This window comes from Typopeltis vanoorti, chromosome 6 (genome assembly GCF_054136105.1).
Source record: "Typopeltis vanoorti isolate ZY-2024b chromosome 6, IOZ_Tvanoo_1.0, whole genome shotgun sequence".
In the NCBI taxonomy this organism is placed as follows: Eukaryota; Metazoa; Arthropoda; class Arachnida; order Uropygi; family Thelyphonidae; genus Typopeltis; species Typopeltis vanoorti.
Genome location: NC_143554.1, coordinates 18,256,815 through 18,268,969, shown reverse-complemented (window position 1 = coordinate 18,268,969; position 12,155 = coordinate 18,256,815). Strand labels below are relative to the sequence as shown.

The 12,155-nt window shown below is 32.3% G+C and overlaps 1 protein-coding gene across 3 annotated transcripts in view; it reads right to left on the bottom strand.

Annotated features, from left to right (window-relative positions):
* Positions 1-12,155, bottom strand: part of LOC150105315 (ubiquitin carboxyl-terminal hydrolase 48-like) — a 776,830-nt gene that overhangs the window by 86,675 nt on the left and 678,000 nt on the right. For all 3 annotated transcript variants that reach the window (XM_090394693.1, XM_090394696.1, XM_090394694.1), the window contains one exon: positions 5,760-5,885. In XM_090394693.1, coding sequence (XP_090250819.1) covers positions 5,760-5,885 — 126 coding nt within the window. The remainder of the gene's footprint in view (positions 1-5,759; positions 5,886-12,155) is intronic.

Below are 12,155 nucleotides of genomic sequence, written 5' to 3'. Positions count from 1 at the left end.
GGAGTGCCACATGCACTTATCTCACGAATAACCTCGAAAGCAAGTAATTGCAGTTAATAAGGGGGAAATTAGGCTAAGAATACTGATGAGTATATGCGTGGGTATATTTCTTGGTTTTGAGGAGGTGATCGGTGCTGTTTGTTAAAAAAAAAAAAAAAAGTTAAAATGTTTTCTAGGAGAAAGAAAAAAAAAGGAATGATGAATAAAGAGTCGTAAAGAAACAAACCCATAAACCTTTTTGAAGCATACTCATCTGTTATTATATTTAAATGAGCAGTGATTGGAAGTCTTATTCGACTTCTGAAGGATGCCAGTGGTCGGCTGACCACAGTTAGAAAACACAGTGCCAAAGGAAATTAGAATTGGGTTGAGTTGTTTTGAATTAAGGAAGAAGAAACTGGCCTTAAATCACTGTGTGTGTTTTCCTTTTCGGTTCGCTTTTTTCGGCAAGAAAAAACCTTCCATCCTCGTATGATGGAAGGCAGGCTGCCTCTATGCTATACCCAGTACCGTCGACAGGTTTAGCATAGAGGCAGCCTGCCTCACGGCGCGGCTTAATAAGTGCGCTCGTTCAGCCATATTGCGGTAGGCGCCGTCGCTCCCTACATGCTGATTGATATCGAGTTTACCGAATTCCTCATATATACCTCCAACTCACCATCAGTGTTCCTCCTCCCTCCCCACTGACCTCAAGTTCTGTAGGATGTTATTTTCACGAGGATAAAATACCGTTATGAAATGTTCATTTAACATCTCAACTATATCCGCCTCAGTGGATATTATTCACTGCAACCAGTATGCCCCGCAAAAAAATCACTTTCCGAACGAAGAAGGATAAATAGTAGTTTATCCGTCTATAAGTGATCTGAAAGATAATTTCAGATAAATCTCAAGTTATTTGCTGTAATTTTAGGAACTGAATATTTCAGGAGATTCAGCCTGAGAAATCTTGGGAATGAAAAAACAATGGAAAAGAAAAAAGGTCTTTGGAACTGGTACCCAGAAATCAGGGAAATCATAGATGAAAAAAGGAAGGCCTATAAAAAATGGTTAAGCACAAACAATATAGAGGATGAAATTGAATATAAACACAAAAGAGTAATAGCAAGAAACAGAAACACATAAAAGGCATAGAGGTCAATGGAACAATTTCGTTACCAATTTAGAAAACAATAGTGATAAACCTCAAACACAAAAATATAAATTTATAAGACACATGAATAATAACCTTAGAAAATCAATCAAGATCAATACCACAACTCTGGAGGACTGGTTTAAATACTATAAAGAATTATGGACAACTGATAACAACCCATTCTCATAACAATTATATACAAATAATTCACCAGACTCCTTTACCCTTGAAGATTTAGAGTCAACACTTAAACAACGAAAGAACCATAGAAGCCCAGGAGATGGAATCAATATGGAACTTTTCAGATAAAAACTACTAGAATTCATGAATAAGATCCTAAAAATGGCCAATTACCACCAGAAAACTGGCAAAATGCTATGATCATTCCCTCTTCAAGAAAAGGCAATATTAATGAATGACAAAACTATAGCGGCATTAGCCTTTTAAACACTGGATATAAAATATATTTAAGTCTCTTAAAGACTAAATTAACCAAATATTATGAAAATATTTTTGGAGAGGAACAAAACGGTTTCCATAAAGGCAGATCCTGCACTGATGCATTTTTCACTCTTAAGCTCCCGATAGAAAAAAGAAGAGAATTCAATTTAGAGGCCCATAAATTATTCATCGATTATAAAAAGGCTTTTGATAAAGTCAATCGTAATAATCTACTGAAAATTTTAAGAGATGACAACATTCTTAACCAGTTAATTAAAGCAATCTTCAATATATACAGGATTGAGGGTTCTGAGAAAAATCAGGGAAGTGAACAGATGACATGAATGGTGAATTATAGTAATAATGAAGATATTAGAAAAGAATCTGACTGTTAGCATCTAAGAATGTATGAGCAGAGCTAATCTGATATAGTATGGACAATTAAACAGAATGCAAAGCTAAAGGTGCAAAATTCCACAGTATGATCAAGATCTTGGTGGAATGATGCAGGTCAAAGGTGCCTCAAGACTGAAATGTTAGATATCTTCATAGTGGAGACCGGAAAAATGACAGATTAATATGGAAGAAAACTGTTAATAGAAAGCTAGTAATAAATGAATGTTAATCATGTAGTATCTTGTAGGAATGTGCTGAATATTTGGTTTTGCTTCGGTATTCGGCCAATTTAGCATATTTTTAAAATATTCAGCTTTGGCTGAATCAGTAGAAAGATTCAGTATTCACTGGCTGAAGCAGAAAATTTGTTACATGAGTAATAGCAAATGCAATCAGGAAAAGCCACTCTTTATTTTGCACGACGACATATAGCTTGTCATTTGTGATAGGTATTTTCTTTGGTATTTTTATTTTGGTCTGTGCTATTGGAGGCTTAAAACTTGTTTATATTATGAAGTATTAAAATTTTTCTTAATATGGCTATGCCAAATGAAAAATATGCCAATGACAAAATATCTGAGTAATATAGAAAAAAATGAGGTACACATCTCTGATTAATCATTTAAAAATGAGAGCATAGAAATTAATTTGTAAAACAAAACAATGAAACTGAAATATCAAACCACAAAATATAAAAAATAAATATATAAAATGAAATAATCTAAAAAAAAAAAAATAGGATGTAGATGACAAATAAGCAAAATCTTTTGCATTATGCTATGGCTGAAATGACTGCACTGGATAACAGGCCACTGTTCAAAATAAAAAGGATTTTCAAGGGTAATGAGTAACCCTATTCCGCAGTACAATTTCTCAGGGAAAATTTCTTTTGGCACAAGCTACCAGGATATTCATCTAAAAACTTTTTCAGATAAATAAGAAACCATTTTCTTTTTGAAAAATTTTCTTTTTCTAGAGCATAATTTATTGTGTATATAGAAGAAATATATCCATCATTATTTCACAATTGAAGAAAAAAATTTTAGGTTTCACTAGTTACAGCTGTTGGTTCTCATCAGATACCAGGCTTCATATTGCTAAATCTAAAAAATCTAGAGCATGTAAACCAAACAAAAATAAGACATAAAATCTAATTCAATACAAGAGAATCATTATGTCAGAAAGATACATTCATTGTAAGTGAACTCTTGGTAGATGATTAATAAGAAATTAATATGATAATTCTATTTTTTTGACCACCAACTTTAATTCAATAATAAAATTAGATTGGGATAGATTGGCTGAAGATTTTAATAACAAATTAAGCCAACTAGTTTCATCAACTTGACTGTTAGCTTCGTCTGGGCATACTTAAGGTGATAAAAAACAGCTTAAAACAGGTAAAGAGAAAGAAACATAAATGAGTACTAAACATTATACAAATTCAAAAGACACGTTACATCAAATGCATGGAGTGTGTGCGATGCGAGACATTGTTATGCAAGTGCGTTCTATAATTTGCAGCGAAGTTGAATTCTGGTGTGCTAAGTGATCTTATGAGGATCTTCCATATGTCAGCAAATATTATCCCTTGGTTCCTAAATAGTGGCTGCCTTTTGAATGGATTACCACAGTAGCTTCTTTGAAGTTTCGGTTACAAAGGTCTTCCTCTAAATATGGCATAGAACTTTTGTCCCATTCAATGTTGTGTTTGGTATTCGAGAAATGAAGGGCTAACCTGGAATTATCTTTTCTGTTATTATTAACATCTGTGATGTGTTCTTTTTTTCTTATTTCCAAACTTCTGGAAGTTTGTCCTACATAATTTAAACTACATGAACAAGCAATGTTGTAAACTCCAGGATGTTTGAAGAAAGCATTGTTATCCTTTGGTGATCTTAATAAGTTGCAGACTGTTTTAATTGGTTTGAAAGTTACTCTTATTTCAAACCAATTAAAACAGTCTGCAACTTGTTAAGATCACCAAAGGATAACAATGCTTTCTTCAAACATCCTGGAGTTTACAACATTGCTTGTTCATGTAGTTTACTTCCTTTACTTCCAATCTTCTGTGAGACTGTTCCAGCATGAGGAATGGCAATGGAAGATTTGTATCGAGTTTCTTTCGGTTGCTGTTGGGAGGAGTTGAAGAAAAGTATCTTTTGAATTAATTTTTTTGGATAGCCATTGTCTTTCAGGGTTTCTGATATGCGAGTTAATCCATCCCTGAGAGTTTTATCTTCTGTTATGATGCAAAAAGCTCTATTTTTGAGCATATGATGATATGTATGATACTCAACTTTTGAGATATATGGTGTGAAGAAGAAAAGTGCAGATACCAGCCAGTGTGAGTTGGCTTGTGGTAAACCGTTAGGCTAATATCCACTTAATTTGTAATTAAAGTATCTAAAAATGGTAATTTTCTATCTCTCTCAATTTCTAAGGTAAACTTTTGATTTTTTTTTTTTTTGATGGGAAGAGTTTATCTTAGTTAAGAAATCAAAAAGTGCCGATTCTGTGTTTCTCCATACGATGAAAATATCGTCAACATATCTCCATCAAACAATTTATATATTAAGAAATTAATATATAAAGCTGAGAAGCTTAAATTTTCCAAAATAAGAAAAAAAAGTAGGGGATATTATAAATCTATCCATATTTTGTTGGTAAATGTAGAAAGAAACTTAAGTTTCTTTTTACATTTACGGTTTCATGCATTTACCAAAGTAACTACTGTATTAGTTTTCTTATTACTTTGCTTTACTTCCAATCATATATTCTTTGTTGGATTCAACTGTGACTCCTGTTCACCCCACCTTCCCACCTCCCCAAAAAACATCTTTTTGGTCTTAATCAAGGTCTCTCATATTCTTATGTATTATCATCTTCCTCAGGCAGATGCAGGGTCTAAAAGCATGCATCCAGATTCTTCAACCTTATTTAGCAGCTAAATCACTCCTGATGAATACCCAGTGTGCAAAATGCCTTGCATTTTTTTATGTTGCTCCCACCCACAAAAGTTTATTTGGAAACCTAAAGTACATTTTGTACTGTGAGGGGGCTAAGTTTTTTTTCTTTTCTATTTTTATCGATGTTATATTTCTTTTTGTATGTTTAATTGTTATTTTTTTTACATAGTCTGGAAACCTTGCTCTAGAGACCAAACATAGAACTTTTTTCAAATAATTTCATACTTCCAATAAGCTGGGAGGTGGTCTCACATTAAGCAATGAAATTGAATTAAATACAATCACAGACATCTATACCCAAGGCGAGATTCAAACCTGCAGACTTTTGGCTCAAGAGCAGGTAAACTAAACACTCAGTCAACCAGAACGACTAGGTTTAAGCCAACAGAGAGTACAATTTGTTTGGCTAAGTCCCAAATTGCCAGTCCATCCTTATTCATTCAGTACCCAGTTGACACTAATGGGGTGTACCACATGAAGGTGAGCACTGGCCATTAGGTCAGAAGTCTCAATCAGTTCTTCCCATTCCTTAAAAAGGATATGGAGGTTTCCTCCTAATAATCTGGCATTGACCATTAATTGACCCAAATTATATTTTTTATACTAAGCTGGCTAATTAAGAGGTTGTGGAATGATGAAAATCACAACTAAAGACATATAATACCATCGCTTGACTAAAACACAACTAGATTTGATCACCAGATATGCAAATTAATTGTTTTTCTTTGTTGTTATGGCAAAAATCATTTCATATTATTGGTTGAAGAGAAGCTTGCTATGGCAATACATCTGCCATTGGTAAAAAATGATATGCTTACCTTTAAAAGGATAAGACTTCCAGGAAATACTTTAAGACTACATAAAGAGGCACTATTGTCTGTTAGCACTTGGTCATTGAGTATCAGAGTCTGGTCATAAGGAGCCACAGAAAAAAGCCTCATTATCTGTAATGATAATTTTCAATACTATTAATCATAATTTTCTCATTTAATAAATAAATAAATCTAATAAACTGGTTAAAAAAAAAGATAAAAATCATGTAAGAATACTATAATTTATGAGATCATTTTGATATGTTATCATTGAAAATATATGCACAAATTTCTAACAATGTCATGAAACTATCAAAGAGTAAATCTACTGTACTACATTTAATACCATAGGCTAGGTTAGTTAAATCCAGTTACCCCCCCCCCCCAACACACACACTAGAGACCAAACACCAAACATAGTACTAAAAACTTCAGGTATGCAATAGGCAGGATACTGGTCTCTCTCCTGCTATACACACATATGAATGCAAAGGACCCAAGCAGTCGAATAAGTTTTTTTTTTTTTTTTTTTTTTTTTTACAAAAAACAAAAGAATATAAAGAAACTAAACTTTGATAAGGTGGAAGTTTTGTAAATTTTGTCATGTAAAGAAGAGCTGGGTGAGTATATTCTTTATTTTATTTATTTTTTGCTGGAAAAAGGATAGAAAATGTCCATTGGCTCTCTGATTACATTGGTGATGATAAGGTTGTTCTTTACTTACTGATAATTTTTTCCCCATGTTATTCATACTCCTCATGTGCATCAAGATACTTATTATGACACAATAAAATTATTTATAACATAGCACTCTGTCATTTGGTGTAATGTTCTGTAAAATTTTAAATTTATAAGGCAGGAAGACAAAACTTTTTTAAAAATATTTGACACTACTGACTATAGTAGTGTTCACAGTTCATAGCTAGTTCAACAATGATTTCTGAAAAATGCACAAAAAAAGGATTCAAATGCTAATCATTTTGTTCATTGCAATCCACTTGCTCAGATCCTCCCACACATACACACAGATGCAGATTATGTCATAAATTTTTGAACTGAATTCATACATGTCGATGATACTATATATCCAAATTTTGTCTTTAATGAAACAACAGGAATAAAAGATTCAGAAAGAAAATTATGGAGCACGAGAACAATGCCATATTTTCTAGATGATTTTTCATTTCTTTTTGCTTTAATTTATTTGCTATATGCTATGTATAAAGTTGTCCACATTTTAAGAAGTGATTTTCTCTATATTGTAACATGATTCTGAATACATAAAATAATTGTGGACACACTTGTTTAGCAGGACTTGTTCAATGCTTAAATTTTAAAAATCTTAAATAAATTTTTGAATATTTCAGGTAACAGTGCAAAATTGTTACAGAGAACACTCATTTGTTAAGGAGTCTATTGTGTTTCACATGCTATTAGTGAAAATAAGAAAAAAAATTTCCTTATACATATAAGCTCTAACTATTCTGCATAATGTTGGGAATGTAATCTGGTGCAAGTGATGTTATAAATAATAAAATACATTGAATATTTCAAATAATGTACTATTGTTAATGATTTGGAAATCATTTCATTCTTTACTAAATAAAATAATATCTGTGAATTAAGCATTTTAATTATTAGTTTAATTTCTGATGGAATTGTGACTTAAATTTTGTTACTACATACACTCTTCAATACCTATTAACTACAAATTGGTGAAAGAGTTTTTCACAATTTAAGAAGTAATTTTCTGTATATTGCAACATGATTCTGAATATATAAAGTATTTATGTGTGTGTGTTTACTTGCTTGGCAGGACTTGTTCAATGCTTAAAGTGACCATCCTCTTTTTATGGAAAAATGAGGGAATGCTACAATGCACCATAAGATCTGTTCTGAGACATTACAGGTATCCTTTGCTTAACGCGGATTTGATTATTGCGGCAATCCCTTGATATATGCGGCAAGAGTTTTGATTAACGCGCCTTTAAATTTACTGTGCAAAATCATGCTCACACCACGAGGCTGCTAGTCTCGTGGTTATCCAAATTCTCTTAATGATCTGTGTGAGAATGTGGAAGTTTTATTTTTCCCACCAAATACGACATCATTGCTACAACCCATGAACATGGGCGTCGTTGCAACTTTCAAAGCCTATTTTCTTAAAAGGACATTCTCAAAAGCAGTAGAAACAACAACAGGAGAAAATGCGATTACGCTCCACGAATTTTAGAAAAAATTTAACATTAAACACGCAACTGAGAACATTCATGACTTGTGAGAGCAAGTGTCTTCTAGTTGCATGAAAGCTGATTGGAAAAACCTTCTGCCAGAATGCGCTAATGACTTAGGTTGTTTTCAAAATCCTGTGAACAATGTGGTCAAAGAAATCGTTGCAATTGGTGAAGACCTCGGTTTTGATGGTGTTGATGCAGAAGATGTTAAAGAATTATTGGATTCAAATTCAAAAGATTTCAGTGACAATGATCTTGAAATTGAACAACGCACATATGAAGACAACAAACAAATGGAATTTGAAGATGAGGTTCCAAAGGAAATAACAGTCAAAGAACTGAATGGAATATTTTGCAGTTTAGAATCGCTTAAGCAGCAAGTAATGGATATGGATCCAAATGTTAATCGAAGAATGCTTGTTTGCCAAGGTCTGGAGAGTCATTTTACTTCTTATCGTAGAATTTATGCTGATAAGAAAAAAACTAAAACTGTTCAAATGACTCTTTATAACTTCTTTTGATTAAAAAAAATTGCAGTAACTAATGTAGGTACAAGTATTTATTAAACATTTACTTTGCATTCACTTTTTATCTTTCCTAAAAGAGTACCATATAAAACGAACTATTAGTACAGTAATCGATCAGGGACGAATTGTACTTTTTACCATTGATTATTAGATTTGATTAACGCGATTTTCATATATGCGGTAACATCGAGGGATTAATTAATTGTGCTAATCAAGGGATACCCGTATATGAGACATCAGAGATTTATTCACTGCACCCATTACAAGAATGATTAAATCTCTCGTGTTATCCATAAAATGTTGGTTTATTCAAATAACTACTTTCTTTTCAATGTTAACTATTTTTTCCTGATGACAGATTGAATTGATTACTTTATGATTTATTAGTGCAAGGACAGCAAAGGTTATACTGCACCAAAGCAAAAGCAGTACAGAAGGTAATATTTTACTGACAATAACTTGAAATATCAAAGATAACTGCTATGGTGCTGATGAAGCATTTATTGTAGAAGGATCATTCCAAGTGAAATCAGAAATCATCGGGGCTGAAACTGCATAATTTTTGATTTTCATAAAAGGGATTACTTTTTCACTCTATCCTTTAAATGAAGGAATATATATATATATATATATATTTTTTCCCCTTTTCATGGCATCATATTAATTATAACAGTAATTTTTTTATTTAGCAAAGCAACAAATTTTGATTTTAGATTTTAAAGTTAATCAGAGTTTATTTCCACTTGAGAGAATTTCTGATTTTTTATAGCCATTTCTTTTCAGAATGGTAGTCAACTACTTTAGGTGTTCTGTGAAGGTCAAAAGGGTACATTTACTCTATAATTCCACCTTTGGGTCCTAGGCTTTCAAGATGGTAGCCACTTGCTTTGGCAGTGTGCTGAGCATTCTTTTTGTACTCTACCCCTATAGGCCCTGGATTCAATCCACAAGTTTGATTTTACATATGTTTCATTTACATGTAGTGGAATGTGCATGCCTAAAACGACTTTGATTAAAGAATTTCTCCTATGGAAAAAAAAAAAAAACCTGCCTAGAAGTTTGTGAAAAAAATTAAGATCAGCTGATTTTGAAGCCCAAAAAAGTTATACGGAGGAGCAAATAAAAATTTGAAATTTTTTGAGGGACAGTCTTGATAGATGGCTATAAAGCACAGTTGATCTGATTCTGTTAATTTCATCCCAATAGTCTAGATAGTCTTATGAAAATGAAGAAACTGCAATTTTTTTGTTGCATCTTTCAGTGTATTTAGTACATCCAATTATTAAAACACAATTTTTTAGGAACTCCAAATCACTATCAGCAGAATTCAAGATTGGCACCATATAAGAAGCATGAATGGAAAAGAAGCGGAACTGGCAGAAGAACTAGAGAAGTACCAAACTGACATAATTGGAATTAATGAAAAAAACAGGACAAGACAGATGAGTGTGTTCTAAATAATACTCAGACAATAATAACATTGCTATAGTATTCAATATGAGGATCTTCTCAAATGGCAAGCAATATCAAGCAGAGTGATGTGGACAAACATCGAAATGGGAACAGGACAATGAGACCTCAATCCTACAATTCTAGAGAAGGTTCTAGTAAAGAAAATTTTTGAGTCATCAGTGAACACAGCTGACAACACAAAGAAAAAGTTGATTCTTGTTGGAGATTTTAATAGTAAAGTAGGAAATGAATAGCAGACATACAAAAATGTTTTGGAAAAAAATTGTAAAAAAGAGCAAAGCTAATAAAATGGGAAATGTCGGCTGAATTTCTGCTCAAGGTATGTACTGGTCATTGCAAGTACAATATTCCGGCATAAAGACATGCACAAATTCACATGGAAAGAAAATAAAAGAAATAAGAAAAGTGTTACCGACACCTTATTTTGTTATTTAAAATCCCCTTTATATGATATATAATATATAGGAGATTTTAAAATAGGAATTGACCATCATTTAGTTTTGAGCAGGATAAAACTGAATATCATATTGAAAAGAAAATTATGTAACAAAGTTTTAAAAAGAATCAAGTTGCAGCTGCTTTCAGGAGAGTGAACTGCTAACTCAAATATACAAATATCAATTAAGAAAAAATGAAAAGCTTCAAAAACAACAATGAAACTTCAGACACTCATTGCAAACTGTGAAGAAAACATTGAACGACTTGGCTAAAGCATGTGGTGAAGTCATCTGCAAGGATAGGAAGATTATAATGGTGGATTCAGGAGGTTAAAGAGGCAGTCATAGAAAGGAAGAAAACACATCAACAGTTCTTAGCAAATAAGCTAGTAAGTGCTCTGCAAAAATATGCAGAAAAATATAAGAAAGCAAAGCAATGTGTAAAAGCAGCTAAACAAAAGCCCTGGGAAGACTTTGGTCAATATAGAAAATAAACATTAGAAATGTGGCAAAATGTTCTATAGGCTGTAGAAGAAGCTCAGAAATGGTGGAAAGAGTGCTGTAAAAGAAATCAGGAATGATAAATGTGACATGAAAACTGAAGATAAAGATATTCTTGATGTATGGAGTAATTACTTTTGAAGAGTATTGAACAGTGGCGGCCCATACATAAGCACTGCAACACTGCAGCACCCCCAAGGAAAAAATGAAAAAATAAAATTTTTTGTGTTTATAAATAATAACAATGCTTACAACATTATATAAATGCAATACAACATGTTAAAGGTTACAGCTTATGTTTTGATATTGATTGAATAGTTAATAATTGGAATTGTTCGATTAATGCTTTAGATTATGAAACAAATGCACTGCGATCTAACGATGATATTCGTTTGCACTTGTCATTGCACGTTACGTCATTAGATACACTGCCGCTTGGGCAGTGTATCATATGCTTCCGAGTGTTATTTCTGTGAGATATGAAACGTTTATTATTGGTGTGTGTGCATGGTGAACTATTTTTTGTAAATATTATTTTATTTTGTTAAAATAACATATAATTATTTATTTACTATAGATACAAGGCTGAATTATGACGAGTGTCACTGTTGAAAATATGAAAAGAATTATATTTTTTCAAGTATCGTTACACGACACAAATGCCCTGCAATCTAACGCCGATATTCGTTTGCGCTTGTCATTGCTATTGATACGAAACTTTTATTATTGGTGCTTGTTCGTGGTGAGGATGAAATATTTTTAATTAAGCAATTTTTAATATGTAAATTTATTTATTAATAAATTCGTTACTGATTAGGAAAAAAAAAGTTGTTGTTTTTTTTTTTTGTATATGCAGTACCCCCACTTAAAATTTTCACTGGCCGCCACTGGTATTGAATGAAACAAGAGATAAAACAGTAGAAAACAGTCAAGAGGAGCACATATCAGTATCTGAAATGTAGAAAGGCAGACCAATTATATAATGTTTGACAGAAATGCTCAAATACAAAAGTATAAAATTTTACAGTGGCTACTCCATAATTCAAATAGCCTAGTCAGAGGGTCAAATTCCAGATGATTGGAGTACAGCCCTCATAATACTTATCTATAAAAAAAGGGAAATAAAAGTTCACTTGAGAATTACATAGGAATTTCTTTACTGAGTATTTCAGGTAAGATTTATGCAAGCACTTGAGAAAAGAATAAGAAAAATTGTAGAAGAGAAGATCA